The following is a 20,484-nucleotide window of genomic DNA, read 5'->3' as shown; positions in this document are numbered from 1 at the left end:
CCAACTTAAGGGACTTATCCTGTAATCCACTTCCTGTTTCCTGTTTCCCAGAGTGCCACTGTACTTTACTTTTCCACCAACAATGTGGATGCTGTTGCTGCATGTGTGTTGGCTGGCGAGTGGTCAGTTTCTAAGGTTACTTGAAAATGAAGGCTTATGCATGAATTATGTATTAACAGAGTGCTCAGCGGGCACCTCTTCTCTCGCTCCCCTTCTCTCCGCGTAACCCACTGAACATGTACTCATTAGCAGAGACTACAATGATTATTGTTGTTATTTTGAATGTGCGATTTACTTTGAATGCAAAGCAGAAACTACCTTTTTAATTAATGCCTCAAATTGCCAAGTGAGTCCCTGGCTAATGCATGCCCACAAAAGCAAATTATCATAATCTTCTTGTTTGTAAAAGTACCATCTGTGCAATTAAATAGTTTGGTGATGATAGAGTTTTGTTAGGAAGATGTGAGGCCTCCGTTCTCCTAAAGGTGTGGGCAATTTTCACCAGTCTGTGGACCAGTATGTTTATCCAGGATGATGTTGATGATGTGTGTGTGTGGTAAGGGGGCGGGGGGTGATGTGCGTGTATTTGTGGGGGCAGGAGGGTTGCACAGGATGAATCAGGAGTCTTCTGAAGAAGGGTTGCCTTGGAGACCAGCCTGGACCCCTCCAAACGTGTCTGCTATGCTCTCTCTCCCTCCCATACCTCCCTCTCTGCTCCGTTTTAAAGGTGCATCAGTAATGAATCCAAAACTATTTCAGGAAAGCCACTTTTTAGTCGGCGGGTGAAGCCCTTCATACCTGCAGCTCTTCTGTGTTTTCATAATGCCACAGATCTCTGTTCCATGCCTGCCACCGTCAACATCAAAAGAAAAGAGGGGGGGAAAAAACACTTTTGTGTCTATGTGTGTGTGTGTGTGTGTGTGTGTGTGTGTGTGTGTGTGTGTGTGTGTGTGTGTGTGTGTGTGTGTGTGTTTCAGGGGGATAACGGAGGAAGAGGAAGTAGGGAGACAGAGATTATAATGCTGAGATGCAGCCACTGAAAGGCACTCAGAGGAACAATTGTCTTATTATTCAAGTCTGTAAGTGCATTTGTTTGCCTTGTTTACCTTCTCTTCTGTCTGAAGATAGCGAGCGCTAACTTCCTGGAAACCTTTCCACAAAGTGATGCTAATCTTTTTTCTCCTTTTCCTTTTTCTTTTTTGCTGCCAGCTGAATGACGTCTCGCGTCGAAAGGGGGCTGAAAACTCGGCGCACACAGTGAATCCCTCGCTGTGACTCATTCATTTTGTATAAAGGCGACCGGTTGCGGAGACTGAGAAAGAGTCGGGGATTTAATTAGCTGGTTTTTCTTAGTCCACTGCTTAATGAACGCACGTTTGCGTTCACACTAACCGTTTTTTTTCCTTTTTCTTTTAACCCACCCCCCCTCATTCCCTCCCTCCGTCATTCCCTCCCCTCCTTTGGAGACTGTGGAGATGATATGCACCCCTGGGAGACAAACACCACAGCCGAGCGAGCCATTCCTGCGCTCCCGTGGAGTTGTTCTGGGGAAGGAGAATGTCACCCACTTCTGCCGGTCCTAAGAAGTATTGATTTAAAGCGATAATTCCTACTACACGATACTTAAATTCCGGGCTTTGGGTTGTGAAGATATGCCAGTTCCTCGCAGCGGTTTCATTATGTTTCTATTCGCTCTTTGGATTTAGCATAAATGGACAAAATTAGGCCAGATAATTTGCTGCGGGTTTTCGTCTCCTTTCAGTGATATTCTCTCTAACTAATGGATGTAGCCTCCCTTCCTGAGAGCGCTAAATTTCCGTTAGGGGCTTCACTATTCAACAAGCTTAACCGCTCACTCCTGGCTGTAAAACGATGGGCGCAGTTCGCCTGAGTCTTCTGCTGCCCCTTGGTTCCTCAGCCCAGCTTGTTGAATCTCCTCCCTGGTGACAAGAATGGGTTCGTTTTAGCAAACTTCTTAGCCTCTTCTGGTCTCATCATCGTCGGATCGCAGGCTTCTTCCTTCCTAAAAGTTGATCATGGCTTGTCCCGGTGTACGCGTGAAGCTGAGCTTTATATGGAGGGTGTTTTGGCTTATGAGGACTGTGATAGATTTCGCGCTGCCTCAGGAGACTTATGCACCCCATTCGATACGGACTGAGGGACACCTGACCCTCGGCGGACTCTTCCCGGTGCATGCCAGAGGAATCGATGGTGCGCCGTGCGGGGACCTCAAAAAAGAGAACGGCATCCAGCGGCTTGAGGCCATGATGTACGCTTTGGACCAAATTAACCAGGACGAGCAACTCTTACCCAACATCACCTTAGGCGCACGGGTGCTGGACACTTGTTCGAGGGATACTTATGCGCTGGAGCAATCGTTAACTTTCGTGCAAGCGCTGATCACGAAGGACACCTCCGACGTGCGGTGCACTAACGGGGACCCACCGGTGTTTGTCAAGCCTGAAAAAGTGGTGGGAGTCATCGGAGCCTCGGCGAGTTCAGTATCGATTATGGTTGCCAACATCCTACGCCTCTTCCAGGCAAGTCTGAGCGTGTGCACTAGTTTTGTGGCTTTAAGATAATCGCATTTTTTCCCACTATTGCAGCAGAAGTTTGTTGAATTTGGAGGTAATAATGCGCTTTAGAGAGGGGTAAACACACTTTTTTTGTCGCTCAAAAGCAGCTTGAAAGGACAGCAAAAGTGAAACAGCTGAAAACTGTATCTGAGAAAGGACACCAACAAAAAAAGAGAGAGAATCCATCATGAGCAAGAATCTATTTTCAGATGGTGGTATTGGATTCGATGTGTTCTCACTGATGCCTCTCTCCATCTTAAAACATGGGGCACAAAAGGAAGGTGAAGTGAGTTTGGGTGGTTTTTCAATCCACTAGACTGTGTGGATGAGACAGCTGAGAGTGCTGTTGCTTGTCCCCGGTGGTGCTGAAAGAACAGCTCCCGTCTGTTCCAGTCTCACTCCGGAGTCTGGATGAGTGGGCACTGACAGCCTGACACAATCACACCCAAACTCAACAACCCCCTCCTGAGAATAAAAGGCCTGTTTCATATGATTGCACATGATTATATGAACCTCTTGTACGTCAGACTGCAGGCGGTTTTATGAATTGTTTTGAACCTGAAAGCATTGAGTTATGCTTGAGTTTCCTTTAGCTTTTACCTACGGGGGAAGGGGGTGCAAAATAAGCTTGTTTCCATCGCTTTGCAGCCTGATTGAGCTTGATGGCTGCAAGTAAATGAAAGGAATTCACAAGACTAATTTCCTAATGGCATAGCTTGAGCATATAGGAAAACGTCTCTATTTCTGTTGGCTGAGAGTCAACTGATGATGTTGGCCTACTGCTGGTGCTGCAGTGAAATGGGAAATGCAGCAAGGCACCAGTACAGAAAGATTAATTATTTAAAACACATCTACATAGCAAAGTATTTAATTACTCGAAAAAACATGTGCATGCTTTTGCATAATTCTGTACAGTTTTTCCTGTGCAAGTTTAAAGTGGCGTTTAAACTGGGGAGGAGCTGCATGCAGTGTTGGTGCTAATGATTTGTGGTTGCAGATTGTAACTCAGAGTCTTGTCAGTCATTGTTTTTGTTCCAGCTCAGTTCGACAAATTGTGTAAGTAGCTGGTTAATTGCATCTGTAAGACCGTCAGAGTACTTAACAAGCTTTTAACCCCCACCCAGTCGTCTTCCCTTTCTACTCTACAGACACTTACACATGCCACACATTTGTGTACATATATATATATATATATATATATATATATATATATATATATATATATATATATATATATATATATATATATATACTCATTTTTTTATATCCAGGGTTTGTGGTTCCTTTTGCCGGACTGATCGTCCCCACCACAACACCACAATCTTCAGCCTAGCTTTAGTTCCTGTTCTCTCTTTGTAGGCTCACTTAATAAATTAAATTTTTATTATTACAAGATTTCAAAACCCTGCAGTTACGCTTTGAAGCATAACTGCACTTGTTATTTTGTTGCACGGCGCGAGGGTTGCAAGAGTTCCTCAGTTTCGTGCAAGCTCTGTAACATGAAAACCTATGCATTTGTGAAACTGAGAGGGTTTAAAGGGAAGCCAGATTAGTCCCTAATTCTCTTTATTCTCTCCTCCTCACACCAGGTGTACCAACACGTCTGCAAGTGTCAAGCTGTCAGAGTGTAGGCATGGTGTTGCTGAAGCTCAGGTGTTGTAATCAAGCTTGTGGATTGACAGCAGTTGTCATGCAGACCCATCCATCACTTTGCATTTGTTCTCATTTCCTCAAAGTGCTGAAAAAAAAAGGCATATTTCTTCGGCGCACTTAAATCCAAATACCTTGAGAAGTTAGATTCAGTCCTCCTTTAAACTTTTTTGCCTCTGAGCACACTTATGTTTTCAGTGGAACCAGAAGCAATGGTATTATGGATAACAAATTAAATTTGAGGCCACACGATACAATATAATCAATACATACCCACTTACTTGCATTAGTCACACTGTGTTTGTTTGGTAGGTGGCAGTAACTTTAAGTTTCTGAGGCTGCTTTGAAATAAAATCTATATACTACTCAGTGAGTCTTGTGAAAAACATCAAATGCCTGAGAAACCCCCATTCAGATGTAATTAAACCAGCAAATGGGGGGGGGGGGGGGGGGGGGGGGGGGATTCATATCAAAAAGACCAGACCTCAGTCAGACGGACTCTCTACAAAGCGTTCAGTTTCTTCTCTTAGTCAATTTCAATTAGACCTCATTATTGGTTGAGCTCCATAATCAAGAAATCCTAGTGTAATCTTTATGCTTCAAGACTGTGAATAGTGACAACCGATTCCCCGCATTGTTCTCAGTGAAAATCATCAGGTCATTTTGTATCTCACTCCTGCGATAAATGAATCATCAGGGAAGCTAAATAATGATTGTAGGTTTTATTACTAGATTCTAAATATCATGCCTGTCTATTCAAGACGTGAGTAGCTGCTGAACTGTTAGTGCTGGGAAATTGACATGAGGGATAGATTTTTCTGAGGACCCAGGAGAGGTGATCAATACTGTTGCCATGGTGAGGCCGATTTGCTGCTAAGATGTTTTTATGTCAGTGCCTTTCATGCTGTGTTGGAAATGAGAAGCAACAATGCCACAGGAGGAAAAAAAATCAATCAGCCAAACTTTTGAATTGTTTGCATGTGTGCAGAAAATCGTCGAGTCCTTACTCCATGAACGCGAGCAGAGGCGGGAAGATGACGCTGTTGTTAATTTAAAAAAATTAATAACAGGTAACTTTGTACGTTTTAAAGTTCTGGCCTCTTGAATGAATCATGAAATTGATTTTGATCCTGATGACATTTACATCAGGGATTGCAGCCTGCTATGCTCCGTCGCATCTCTTCTCCCAAAGGCGGTGGCAAAACTTTGTATTGAATGGAGGTGAACTCCGTCTTGTCCTCTTCGTCTGGGGAACCGGCCCCTTCAGACTGGCTGTCTAAGTGAGGCATTGACGTCCTCTGCTCTCATAGCCCTGACAGGCTCCGGTCGGCTTTTTATCTCCCCCCTTTTTTTCACAGAATCATCACTGTGACTGATTTGAAGGAGATTGAAGCCTTGCAGTGTGATCTATTTAGCTGACAATGGTAAAGACGGACACCAAAGGAATATGAAGGAGCTGTGTGTGTGTGTGTTTTGGAGAAAGCTCTAAAAGTGACATCGGATGGCACAGGTTTAATATATCTAGTTTTCTAAACATGGTAACGGTTGCCATTTGTACGTGGATGCTTGCAGCAGCTCAGGTCCATTAGTCACATCCCTAGTACTGCATTCAGCCATACGATAAAACACACCGTTGGTATGTTAAGTAGCCAGCATATGAGTAGATATGCACATATATGCCCACAAATTGGCCTATTACCAATGCTGAAGGGATGGAAACACAGCTGTCTTGTGGATATCTAATGATCCACACCAGTGGCTTCGGCTTTTGTATTTCCTCTCCATCACTTACTAATTGGCTTTTATTCAGAGTTTGACATAGAAAGCCAACTCAGTACATTTTAACTTTATAACAAGTGCTTGAAACGTGGATAAAAAAAGAAAATTAATTTCCTAACTTGACAGTTCTTTCTCAACTAAGGTTCAGCATTTAACTCATAAGTAAACGTTTTTAAGATCACAAACAACAGAGTTGGATTTGTTACTGAAGAGGATGGTGAATGAAGTTTTAGTAGTGCACATTTGACTACTGACTATAAAAAGAAAGTCAGCTGTGCCAAAAATAAAATGAAAAATGTTTTTAACAGCATAAAAAACAAGCAGAATTTGTACTGTATACGAGAGATGAGATAAATAGGTTAGATATTTCCAAATGTTCTCTTTTGAGAAATCAGTGGGATTTATCATGCAGATGTAAATTGAAAACTCGACTGTATATGGATGACTTTAATAAGCCATCAAACCCATCCAATTATATCCACCCTTCTTTGCAGTCGTGACTTATCCACAAAAGAAAAAGGGAATTACTGAATATTAGATTATGAGATCACAAAATGTACCTGTGTGGTTTAGTGAACCTAAGCCACACAGGTACTCTCAAATAGAAAGAAAATCACCGTGCGATGTTAATTTAATGCAGGCAGCATGCAAACATCAATTTTTCCTGATTATCCACCATGGTAGACTCTGGACAGGTCACCAGTCTATCGTGTAGAGGCTGATAGCGATTCACTTAGATACACAGCCAATTTATACTCACCAATAAGTCTAAGAAGCGTGACCGTAGGAGGAAATTCCACACAGAAAACCCTCAGCCTGCTGGTGGATTCAAACTCAGAAAATTTGTGCCGGGGGTGATAGTGCTAACCGCTGCACCACTGTGTGTGCAAAAGTAAACAAACAAAAGAAGCATATTTTAGGACAGAAAAGACATCTTATTCATTCTATTTGGGTACACGACCTTTAGATTAAAATAAGGATGTGAACATGCTTCTATGTATAGATGAGATGTGATGACACATCATCTGTGGATTTAGTCACATTTAAAATAGGGTGATGATCCTAAATTGCAGGTGGCTGTGGCTCAAGATGTAGAGCAGGCTTTCTGCTGAGCGGACAGATGGGGGTTCGATCCCTGGCTGCTCCAGTCTGCATGCCGAATGATTACTTAGACACAGAATAAAGTGTGTGTGTGTGAAGTGGATTTGAGACGCGTTGTAGAAAAGCACTATCTGAGATCCAGGCCATTCTAAATATAAACATTGCTTTAACAAAGTGTAATACTTGAGAGAGAAACGTTGTAATAATGCTGCCATGCACGTGAAGACTGGGGCTAATAGCTTTACGTGATTAACTTAAAAACAAGTGACATGTTGCGGTGGTGGCTGATTTTACAAGTTCTATGGTTTTGTTGTTATGGCAACATTAGATAGTATACTTATTTTAGAGAGAAAAAATATAAAAACAAAACCAAAAAAACAAAATAAACATATGCAGAGAGATGCTGTTGAACTTGAAATGAATCTGTTGCACTTTAATTTATGATTCTGAATGCATTGTCTATAGTTCAGTGACATTCACTTCTAGTTGAGACTGAGAGCCCTGCTGGTTTCCATTCCAGTCGTTTAATCAAGTGCTGACTTATGGGCAGTTTAAACCCGAATTGGCACGGTGAAATTTGCTCACACTCTGTGTTAAAACGCATGAAATCCAGGAAATAATGTGGGCAGGGATACAAGTACAGGCTGCAGGTATTAACATAATTAATAGGCTAGCAAGAGTTTCCAGAATTTGACAAATATACACCATTTTTTATCAGTTTCTATATACCATAGTTTTTTGTACTTGCATCCCTGCCATCCAGGAAGAACCTTCCTAAGCATACAGTTATACAAACAAGGATTCAGACAATCAATACTTACTTAAGAAGAGGTCAATTCCACCGGCTCTTTTAAATTGGCTGGATATTGGCGGGACTTGCCATTTCCCAGGCCAGAGTTCAAACGTGTTGAACTCTGGACGAAGTGAGAAAGACAGGAAGATCAATATACGACGAGAAGCAAATGTATCTCACCTTTCTTGGTGCATCCTCAAACAATGTTATCTGTTCCGAGAGGATTTCAGCGGGACTGAGAACCGCTGATCTTGTTAAGCAATAAATGTGCATGGATTTGATGTGAAAATTGGATTTTTTTGCACACATATTGCAGTGTTTACAAAATGTTTTCAGATAATGAACTGTACTCAAGGAAAATGCATCAAAGAGTCCGCCAAATCCTGGGTTCAGATCTACACAGACAACCGCCGAGACAGACGATGCCTAATGACGATGTCTTTTGAAATTTCCTTCCTTCCTCTCTTTTTAGTTCAAGCAATGTTGTGAAGGAGTGCCGTTGAGCAGACCAGGTATATATTCACACACCCAAACACAACACATGGCGAGCAAGTAATGCAATATTAATAAAATGAATAAAATATCCCTGTTAGACTAGTTGTCATTTCTGTTGACATAAGGCCATTAGGTCAGTAGACTGCCACGGGGAGAATATGAAAATCAATCCAAGCCCTTATATCAAGGTCTTGGTCATTCCCTGCAGGCCTGGGGGGGATGCTGCACCCTATTATTAAGCTACATAATAGCTTGCTACATGAATAAATGTTTCTCAATGAAAACGCAGCCAGTACATTTTTATTCCGTTCTTTGTTTTCAATCATAATGCAGCTTGTTTATTGCATTGTGATTCCATTTATAGCTGGAAAATGTTGATATGGTGTCTTTAATGAGGCGCCATCCCTCATTTCTACATGGGTTTTTGGGTCTCTTCTTGACAATTGCTGCAGTTTGACTTCCCCAGAGGGGCTGTTTCCCCTATTTTATTCCACTGCCCTGGAGGGTGGGGACGAGGCCACCTGCTTAAAAGCTTAGCTCCGCTCACAATGAGGTCACAACTGTATTCCGTCAAAAGTTATTGTTGGAATGACTGTAAAATGTGACAAGAATAGCGCTAAGACTTTGTTGGAAGTTTGCTGCAGTTTATCTGGTGAGCAGAAGGAGCCATGGAAGAGGAAACCCCATTACGTCCAATCTCCTTACGGGGATGAGTGGAAAAGCATGAGGAGGTCTCCGCTGGCTGCAGGCCGGCCTCTCACTCATCCCTCCAAAAGGAAAAATTGTCCCCATTGCCTCAGCAGAAAATGATCCAGCACGGGCTGAAAAGACTTATCAGAGGCCTCATTGTAGTTTCGTTTGCACGCAGGAACAAACTACAGCAAACTACAACAGTACAGCTAAGAGGCTGGACCACTTAGCTACAGTGGACTTAAGTGCTGTAAGGCTAAGCACAGGATATCTGAATGAAATTTGCTTTTTAAATATGATCTGTATTTTATCCGGCACCTGTCTCAATCCTAGTAAATGAATTAAGTGGAACTGTTAAAAGGCTGCTTTTAGTGCTGTCTGTGAGAGCGTGTGCTTCTTCAAAAGGGTGTGCCGTGTGGTCCTCTCAGACCTGGATTGTGTTATTTGTTCTCTTATGTTCTTATCACTTGCTTTCAACACATAAAATATATCCTTTTTTCAAGAAAACGGTGAAAACAGGAGGAAAAAAGAGGAAGACATTACTTTTGTTGTCCTTATTAACATTTATGAGCAGTATAGAAACATTAGTAAATGGTCAGAACATGCTAAAATGTAAATATGCAGCTATGTGTAGTAATGCATTTATTAGCACGTTCCTGTGGACATCCAAAAGTGAAGTAATGTCTGTAAATAGATGAAAATAATAGTAAAAGCCTCTTAAATCTACTTACAAACACATTATGCTCATAAGTAGTGTACGAAATGTTAGCAAATATTTCAGTATGCTAATGTTAGCATGTTCGCTAACAAATACACGTTGCCATTTAGAACTTAAATCTAGCTGAGGTTGATGGAAATGAACCTGAGTTCTGTATGTGTGTGTTTTATGTAAGAAATCATTCAACAGTGAGAACGTTTTGCTTTTTCATTTTAATGGAGAGTAAAGTGAAGCGTTACAACAAATGGTTAAAAGGTCTGAAAACAAGGAGTGTTTGGCTAAGGGTGCAGCAGGAGGTAAACAAGTGTTGAGAACGCCAGTCATCCTCTAGAGACCAAGATTTTCTGCACAAAATTTCCACCTGACAGATAAAAACAACAACAAAATTAAATAATTAGAGACCAAAATGGTGGCTCGGCCTGCTGACTGACAGATCTGATCGTCACTGTTGTTTTGAAGTCTCCATCACACACTTCATTTGATTGAGGGTTAATAAAACAATACACTTAATACACTTCCTGCAGCGTGACTTAAACTTAAAAGTGACAGGAGATGCACTGTTCACATGTCTGTCTTGCCATCCCTGGAGGCTGGTGGCACGAGGCTCTGCATAGACTGCACACCCGTGTGAGGGCTCTGATGTTGGCATGCCGCTGAAGAGCGGCAAGAAGTAGAGGCACGCCACACGGCAGTTAGGACTGCGAGAGAGGAAAGAGAAAACACAATGGCCCTTCTGCTGCAGTGTTTATATTTTCTTAGTTTCCTCTTTAATTTAATGTGCCCCAGATTTGCATTTGCTTGTGAGAAGAGATGTTTGTTTTTGATGATTTTTAAAAGGTATAATTAGTATATTTCAATGTTTAATGCAGTCACTACCATAATTAATATGTCCTCCGCTTCTATGTGTTAATTAGTCAGAACCTTTATTTTAGTTGAACTAATACAAAAAAAGAAAACTGCTGCAGTGCAACAAATGATTGTATAGTCCAGATTTCTTATTGAAGTAAAAGCATATAAGCATTATCAGCAAAATGTACTTGGACTGTGATTCGAAATACCCTCATAATTTACTAATCAGAATGAGTGCAGTTTGTATGATCCTTTTACTTATGACAAATATCGGATAATTATCCCGAGGCATTAATTTGTGATTAATTTAAGTAGAACAACTTTTAATTACTTTTTTAAAAATCTGGCATAATAACAAAAATGTACACAGTAAAGGGTTTAGTCTTTTTGTGTGTAAAGTGTAAATTTAAAGTGTAAACATTTAACAATAAAGTTGTATGAAAAAGTTGAGTAAATAAATTGTATACATGAGTACTGCATGTATACAATTTTATTTGAATATGCCTGTTTTAATGTTTACATTCACCGGTCATTGTTGTTAGATACATTTGTTCAACTGCTCATTAACGCAAAACTCAATTTATCAAATTTAGGCATGCAAGCGTAGTCAAGATGACATGCTGAAGTTTAAATTGAGCAACAAAATAGGAAAGAAAGGTGATTTAAATGACTTTGAACGTGGCATGATTGTTGGCGCCGGACAGGTCTATCTGATTATTTTTGGAAACTGCTGATCTGCTGGGATTTTCTCACACAGAGAATGGTCCAAAGCAGAGAAAATATCCAGTGAGTGGCAGTTCTCTGGACGAAAATGTCTTGCTGATGCCAGAGGGCAGTGGAGAATGGCTACACTTCTTTGAGCTGACAGAAAGGCAACAGTAACTCAACCACTTGTTACAACTGAGGCATCTCTAAACACACATCAAACCTTGAAGGCAACAGAAGACCACACCAAGTGCCACTCCTGTCACCTGAAAACAGGAAACTGGGGATATCATTTGAATGTGCTCACCAAACTTAGACGGTAGTAGATTGGAAAAATATTGTCCGGACTGATGGGTCTCGATTTCTGCTGCGATGATTGGATAGCGTGGTCAGAATATGGCATTAAAACGTGAAAGCACAGAGCTATCCTACCTTATATTTGGCAGATCAGGGTGTGGGTGGTGGTGTGCTGGTGTGTGGGATATTATCTTGGCACACTTTGGGCCCCTTAGTACCAATTAAGCATTGTTTAAACAGCACAGGTTACCTGGGTATTGTTGCCGACCACAGTGTATCCATCTTGTGATAACTACTTCCAGCAGGAAAACATGCTGTGTCGCAAAACTCAAATGGCTTCCACAGTCAACAAGTCTCCGTTGGGATATGGTAAATTTACATCGTGGATGTGCACCCGACAAATCTGCAGCAACTGTGTGATGCTATCAGGTCAGTATCTGAAAAAAATCTCTGAGGAATGTATCCAGCATCTTGTTGCATCTGTGCCATGAAGAATTAAAGCAGTTCTGAAGGCAAAACACAGGGTCCAACTCAGTGCTAACAAAGGTGTACCTAACAAAGTGTCCAGTGAGTGTATGAGCACGTTTGCTCTTTGTATCAGAGATGTCGAGGTCCAGTATTCTCTTCTTCACAGCGTACATAATAAACTGTCACTGGGATTCATTCCTTGTCCTTCAGTTGTGTTATTACAGCAGGGCCTCGGGGTGCATCAAAACATTCATTCAGACAACACGCTGTAATATACGGTATAGCCATTATATCAGCCAGCACGCTGTGGCCTTTATTGGGGGACTAAATTATTAGAGTGCAGCATGGGCCCCAGGTAGTTAAGCTAAAATACCTGTTGATTTTACATGTGAAAATATAAGAGCGGAACTCCAGAGTTTCATTAGCTTCAATTTCATTTTGTGTGTATTTCCCTCGAGATAATGTTTGGTGAATGTTTTTTTCCCTCTTCCCTCTCTTTCTCTTTCTTTCCCTCTCTCTGCTGGCTATGCAGTGGAGTGTGAGTGCTGTTTGAACGTGTTTGTGTCCTCTGTTCTTTTGAGCTTGAAAAGTATACTGTGCCTCAGCAGCCAGCATACATAAAAAATCAGTTGACTGGATTACTATTTTCACATGCAAATCCTGTGGGATTTCAAGGGCTCTTTGAAACGCCCGTTTTTGACAGGTACATTGATTTGGGGGAAGACCTCAATCACCATTGACATTTTACAAATTATGGAAGCTCTTTGCCTTCAAATAGAGGATGCTTAAACTGCAATTGTCTCCTGGACAGAAGCTATTGATGACCGAATATAGTGTTTTTTAACTGCCTTATCAGTGCTGAAGCACTTACATGTTACCCTTAATGAGGCTTGGTGGATCAATAGCAACAATGGATTATGCATAGAGGCGTCATGTGCTCACTACCTGGAAGTTTAAGTCCAATGAAATACGATACATGCCAGCATAAATTTGCTCCAGCTTTTGTGTACGATGCATCGTCTTGTCAAAGACTATTCTCGCCACTCTTTAGTTTATGAGGCTAATTGTGAAAAATGTATTTAGTACCGAAGAAATCTAACCACACTGTATTTCAGAGTTAGTATTACAGCTTGTGCACTATATGCCTGGCAGCTTATGTTTTAGTATCTATGTCTGCTTGTATTAAGTGTGTTTGTTGCTACTGAAATGCCTATATTCATTCACATTAAAGGGACAGCTCACCTTAAAATCAATTTTTGACTTTTCTCTGGCCTGGAGTGCTATTCATCTATGTAAAATGTTTTGATATGAGATGCCCAGTTTTTGAGATATCCACTGTAAAAAGCTGTTTTTAAAAAAGCTGGATCTCCTTCCAGAAAACTTCCTAAACCTGATGTTAGCACTTTTATTTAGAAGCTGTACTTTTTGTGCTCTGCTTTCTAGACCTGCCATCTGAAGGAAGCATGCACCTAGCTACATGCTGTGCTGAGGGAGGGTGCCATTAATTTTTACATCCTTCCACACTGTCACTAACATGAGCTTCTCGTTAAAAGCTAGATGGGCGCTTTCTTTGGCAGATCGTTACAGTTTGTGGTTATCGGTAGCAGAGCTCATTTGAATTTTAATGACTTGCTGGCTGAGTCTTCACATAATTCTTGATGTGTGGTTTACCACGAGGTTAACCGCTGGTTGGGATGGGGGCTGAGTTTAGGCATGTTCTAGTTATGGCTAAGATTGAGGTACTGTATATCTGCAGGGAGTTCTTGTACTTTAATTTAATGAATTCCTAGATGACAAATACATGTGTGTGGGGGGTTTTTTGGGTGGCAGTAATCCTTCCCTCTCAATGCTCAATTTTCCAGCTCCTGTGCACAGTTGGAAACACATCACACCTTTTTTTATTTGGAGAAACCATGCAAAAAAAGGTTACGGAGCACCCAAGTTAACCACCGACGCTTTGAGGTGTCCTTCTACTATAATGTTAACACTTTACATTTAGGCCATGTGCAATTCACATAATCCTGTCTTTCTTCAATGCCGTATTCATGTGTTTAGCTTCACTAATACCGCTATAGAGGAATTTTCTGTTTCTGAACCCTGTCATCATTTTTATATAGGGATTTGGATTAATGTCTGAGTCTTTAAAAGTTACTGAAAACACAAAAAAAAAATATATATATATATATATATATATAGAAAATCCGTCTTTATGAAACGCATATGAAATTTGTACAAAAATACATCAAGACTTCATACATACTGTATTTTGAATGATCAATGAGCCAAAAAGCTCAATATTCAGCTTTTTAGATCTTTTATACGTTCAAGTTTTTTTGTTTGTGATATTTCAGCTCGTTTGACAGATTGTGTTATTAGCAGGCTTGAGATCCACATGAGCTGTTCTGGGAGAGATGCATGTTCGCGCTCGTGTTGAAAATAAAGATAACCTTTCAGTAGTGATGTGTGACAGTTTCATTGTATTTGGCAGGACTCGTTCCTGTTTCGGCTGGTTAACTTGTCTGGGGTTAATTGTCTGATCTGGCGTCTGTTGCGCATCTTTGATTCCGGCTCTGAACTACATGACAGCGTGTAGCCTTCTTACACTGCGAGTAGAAGTTATGTGAAATGTTCATGTCACAAAAACACATCGCACATAAATTTTCTCGGTCCATTAGTTGAGACACTCGCTTTGATGAATCGTGATCTCACTTCCAATGGAGTCTGTTTACACAGAATAGCTTTGCGTGAAAGACCGTGTCCAGTTCTTCCACTATTGGCAGGTTTTCAATAGATCACTGGAAAAAGCTTCTTGGGCTCACTGAATGAACTATTGTCCATTGTTCTGCTTGTGCAGGGATTCTAGTGTGTTGCTGACATGACTGGCAGGTCAGATGTCCTCAGTGATGCATGACACCCGGAGCACAAAGCAGAACAGAGAGCCTCAGGGCCGTCTGGCCATGATTGAACAAAGGGTTGTTCTCATCAGAGTATATTGCAGAATCTACAGTGCTGTGAAAAACTATTTCCCCCATTCTTGATTTCTTTTTTTTCTTTTTGCATAATTGTCAGACTTACATGTTTCTACCCCATGACTCTGACAAGGGTAAGCAGAAGAGAATGGTGGATGGGTGTACAAGTTTCAGATCATCAAAAAAAATCATATTAGACAAAGATAACCAAAATTAAATACAAAATGGAATTCTGAAGTTATGATTTTATGTATTAAAGGAAAAAGCTATTCACAACTAACACTATGTGAAAAATGATCTGGTTAAGGCTGAGGTTGAGGTACGTTAAATCTGCAGGGATTTCTTGTACTTTGATTTTCTAGATGACAAACACATATGTGTGAGTGGGGCAGTAGTAGCAGTATGGTTCCAAGGCGAAACCCACTGCTGACAAAAAAGAACACAAGGATGATGATCCTTAAGACTTTTGGAGAACATTTTCTGTGGATTTGAAGGTTTTTGGAGTGGCCTAGTCAAATCCAGGCTTAAATCCAGTTTAGATGCTTTGGCATGACCTTCAGGAGGTTGTTGATTCACAAAAACCCTCCAATGTGGCTCAATTAAAACAGTCTTGCAGTGAAATGTGGGCCAGAGACACATTGCAAATTTTCTCAAATGCTTGATGCCTGCATGACTTTCCTTGAATGATCTAGCTTCCCCCCTCAGTATTTCCTCCCTGCATAATTCCGATACTGTCAAATATCTGCATTTAAATTGGCCACAGGTCTAGATAGAGGGTTCACTCATCTTCTTCTCCAATACCAGCTAGCGCAACCCCAAACTGGATAAATGCTTCAGAAGATGGATGTGTTGATGTTGTTCACTGTGATGGATTACAAACAACTAGGGCAACTTTCAAGAGTATCCCAATGTCATGTTCAGAAAAGATTGTGTACCTGTAATGGTAGAAAAATACATTTTTGAATTTTAAAACAAAACATGATTTAAAGTGTTGGGTGAAGGAAAAGGGACTTTGTAAATGCTTACATTTAGTCAGGTGTAGTTAGCAAAATAAAATTTAAGATTAAGCAGAAAAACAGACAAATATACAACAAGACTTAGTGCCCAAAGCTGTGCTAGAGTCTCTGGAGCCTGTACTTACTATGTTAACCATCTCTTCAATTAGCATTAAACACAGAGTAAAGCTGTGGTTCATTCTGATGTAATTAGTAGTGGGTAAATTACAGTAAAATGTTAACTGGATGCCAGCGCTGGAGGAAAAAGTCATGGATCAACTAAGTGATTATAAATTGTCTTTAGCGGGCCATGAAGCATGTGTGCTGAATCTAATGACAATCCTGCCATTTGTTTTTGAGACATTTCATCAAAAATAGCAAAACTCAGTCTGCTGGTGGGCCTAAAAAAAAGTAACGCAATCACCAGAGGTATTGGATTCAACCTTTGGACGTGATGTGTGCAAGATATCACTGCAACCTATCTAATGGAAATCGACATATTTCAGTCTTGACCAGAGTGGTGGATTACCCAATCTTTGGGTGGGCATAGATTTATAAAACCATGAGAGAAGCACCGCAAAAACCAGCCTGAAAGGAGAAAATTTTAAAGCAAAAAACGCAGAAGGATATCAAAAGTAGTCCTCATTTTTTAGAATTTTGTATCAATTTGGTAACCTCTAATGGTATTGTGTATCATGTAGCATTTTTAGAATATGCATCCCTAACAATGGCATCAACTCACTTTCTTACAAGACTTAAAGATAGTAATTTATTGACAGCTCAGTCACATTGAAAGCATATTGCTGTTGTCTGCCTCCCAGCAGAGCTTTTATTTTCTCATGAGTCACGTAAGCTGAGATCTTGAGGCTATTCTGGCTGACCCCTGTCTAGACAGAAGAAGAAAGGTGAATGGGCTTTTGCCGTGAGGACCCAGAAACCGCTGGAGAGAAGAGACTTTATTGACCTGAACTGAACCTCCCGGGGCAGTGCACATCCACCAACAAGTTCTACCAATAAAATGCCTCGTGTGAAAGACAGTTAATGTGAGGGCCAGTTAGTCTGGAAATCCCTGTTAAGATTTTGTACATAAAGGCCCGGGTGGAAGGTCTTGGTGTGCAGCTAAACCCAAAGTAATAAGGGCAGTAAAAACCTCTACAGTGAAGACTTAAAAAAGTGGGGGGGAAAAAAACCCCAGTTGCCTTTTAAATCACTTTTATTATGGGCTTTATACTCGACAGTTTCTAGTTTTTGTTCACTTTTGTTTTCATGCAGCTCTATTTTAATTGTTTATCCGTTTCGGTATTTGTTTGTTCGTCTATCCCCTCATTTGTTTTTCATTTCAATTTAACTACAATTCTCGTGTTTGTACATTTTTATTGCCTTTTTATAGATTTGAATTTTCATTGTTGTTGTGCAAATTTTATAAAGCCGTGGTCGATGACTGTGAATATCTTACTGAGTGGCAGTTTAAGCAGCTAAGTCTGCCTATTTCTTGTAACACGAGGATCTCAGCGCCGTAGAAATTACACTACACACTGTGACTGCAGACAGTCTGTAACCGCTACAGTTACCACAATGCACAGCACGGTGTGTGGACATTACCTCTGTTTTAACTCACCTGTGTGAGGAAAGTGCATTCGTCTCCATGCTCTTTCAACTACTCTCAACATGCAGATCCACGAGGGCTGACAGGGAATTTGGTGTGTGTGTGTTGTGAATGCAGGTGTTGCAGATAATATACTACGATCTCAACTCTGGGAGAGGTTCAAGGCAGCACTGCAGGCAATGCCAAGCAAGCAGATAACTGCTTATGAAAATGTTCTGTGCGCCTTCCAAACCAGTACATATGTCTCAAGTGCATGGCATCAAATAAGAGCTCAGAAGTACTAACACAAGGAATAGGATAGCTGTGATATTTTCCACGCCTGTGATCAGTCTGTAATTATATGGCCCTGCTAAAAAATTCTTTGTGAGCAGACAGGGACGATAAGATCGAGGAGGCTCACCCGCATTGTCTGCACTATTAGGGGAGAAATGGGCCTGGTGATGATGCTCTGTCGAGTCTGAAGAGAGCGCTACATAGGGAGAGAAGGTGGGGGGGAGTACAGAGGGATTCATTGGGATGCAGGTCAGAGTGTTGCAGGTGCACGACTGACAATGAATGTGTCAGACCCAGCATGCTCCAGGTGGAGGTGGGAAAAACATGAACCTATGCTCGCTCTTTGGTGAAAAATATGTCAGAGCGATATTAGGACTGGATGAAGCAATGAGGCCGAGCAGGGGTGTCGACGTGTGTCGCACACCCATGATTCCCAAAGCACAAATATGGACATTTGTATTCAGATGTGTCACATGAGGAATAACGACATGTAGATTTCAGCATTATTGAGATTTCCTATTTTTTCAGCCGAAGAAATGTAGTCAGCATGCAGGCTATAAAGAACACAGAGGAAAAAAACGAAACTGCGTCCAGTGCACTTTACAGCTGGGAAAAATCAATACAGCCAACTGTAATGTGAGATCCCGTGGATTTAGAGGAATACATTTGATAACACTTAGTCATAAACCTGCAGGCTGTGTTTTATTCTGTCACACCTGAAGAAAGCGCACAGCACAGCCTCGATGATCAAGGCTGTTCTGTTGAACCGCATTGTTCTCTGCAGGGCCTTGCTTTGTCTGAATCCTAAGTCAAAAGAAGCTTTACGGAATGACTTGAAGAGATACTGTATCTGTACAAAATAACTCTCATGAGTGACAGGATAAAAGCTCGACTGTCATGCTAGCATGAAAGGCAGGATCCTGAACTCACTAGGCTCTATTTGTGACATGTGTTTGTAGCAGCAACAAACACACTACACCTTTACGATGCACTGCATAGATGCTGAGCTTCTGCTCAATACACACTCTTCTCTGATGAGGCTTATAGGCAGCTATTTGGTGTTGGGAAATTATTATTTCTTTGAAATACCGATACAGTTGAAATAGCAGTCTGTTTACCAGATGGAAAGATGGAGGTCGGTCAGGTTCCCTTTGTGAGCTATCCACACTTTCCTCCCACGCCTCAGCTTTACTCTACTGTGTGGCTCTCCTGGTCAAATATCTGATTTGTGAGTCATACCTAGCCTCTATACCCATGGAGAAACATGCTGGTTGTCTTAAAATACACTCTGGCAGGGCAGCCATGCAAGAGCTCAGGCCCGGCACAGAGCACGGGAGCTGCCCAGGGGACTGGCATGGAGTGAGCGGGAGAGACAGAGGGTGAGGGAATCGACTGGGAGAAAGAAAAGTGGGCGGAAAGAAGGAGACGATGGAAGGTCGTGTTAGATAAAGGATTATAAAAGCCTAACTTTCTGTCATGTAACACCGGGGCTAGTTCAACGTGTGGGCAACTCTGAAAGGGTGTTGTGATTTCTCTACAAGAAGAACAAGGCAAAAAACCAGCTGCTGCAACAATAAACATCCCGACTGGTTAAATAGTGTTCAAGTAATATCCTTGTTGAAAAGCTGCCGGGAAAATGGCAAAACGAGCAATATGAGGCTGGCCTTGGAGAGGAGAGAAAAATGAGAGTAAAGACATTAGTGGTGGAGGGATTAAAATAAGTAACCTGTCTCCCAACCGCTGTTAAAACCTAATTTTCTTTGCCAACTACAGTATCTTTTAATCCAAGACTTGAGACACACACCACACTTAGGAAGGATGTAAATGTGAATAGTTGGGTTTGTGACTGTAAACTGGAAATAACTGCAGGCTGCAAGATGGCTGGCTTCAGCCATGTAAGTCACAGGACCTGTGCTACTCATGCTTCATTTCACAGCTCCATCACCATGTTAGCGTGGTGCAACTTTAATTGTATTCACATTTAATTTCAATTCAGTCTATGTATTGTAATTGTACTTAATTATAATAACCTATAATTACACACTTCACTCTTTCTGTTCAAGGTCAGACGCAGGCAGCAACTAGTAGATAGCGGCACACTTAAGTGCTACGGTGCAGTCACACTAGCGTAAACAGTGATTAGACACGGTCGAAATGATTTCTATTGTGCAACGCACTTGTGATCTCGCTGCATTCGAAATAGTTGCTTTGGAGACAAGGATCAGGTCTGTGACCGCTCGCAGTCAGTTTCCGTCTTCTAAGTGGCTAAAAACAGATGGAGTCAGCAAATCTATTGACTCCATTCAACCCATTCATTTAAAACCCATTCAATTGCTATCAGTTTGCAATTGAATGGGTTCAAGTTTGAAATGACATCATGTTTGTGATAATACAGCAATTATCTACAAAAAACAGGCAAAAATTGCAAATCTGTTCCCGTCTGTTGCAAATCTTTTGACATCTATTTATCAAAATCAGAATCAGAATACTTCATTAATCCCCAGGGAAATTATGTTTAAT

General features: G+C 41.2%; 1 protein-coding gene across 1 annotated transcript in view; it reads left to right on the top strand.

The window, feature by feature from the left end:
• Positions 1–2,036: 2,036 nt before the first annotated feature.
• Positions 2,037–20,484, top strand: part of LOC146611088 (metabotropic glutamate receptor 7-like) — a 73,652-nt gene continuing 55,204 nt past the window's right edge. The window contains exon 1 of the mRNA XM_085345435.1: positions 2,037–2,540. Coding sequence (XP_085201561.1) covers positions 2,037–2,540 — 504 coding nt within the window. The remainder of the gene's footprint in view (positions 2,541–20,484) is intronic.

The sequence above is a fragment of the Diplotaxodon limnothrissa genome, linkage group LG20 (assembly GCF_057381915.1).
Source record: "Diplotaxodon limnothrissa isolate DT_005_m linkage group LG20, D_limnothrissa_male_GT1.1, whole genome shotgun sequence".
Classification (NCBI taxonomy): Eukaryota; Metazoa; Chordata; class Actinopteri; order Cichliformes; family Cichlidae; genus Diplotaxodon; species Diplotaxodon limnothrissa.
Note: the sequence above shows the minus strand (reverse complement) of the source record. Positions and strands in the feature narration are given on the sequence as shown.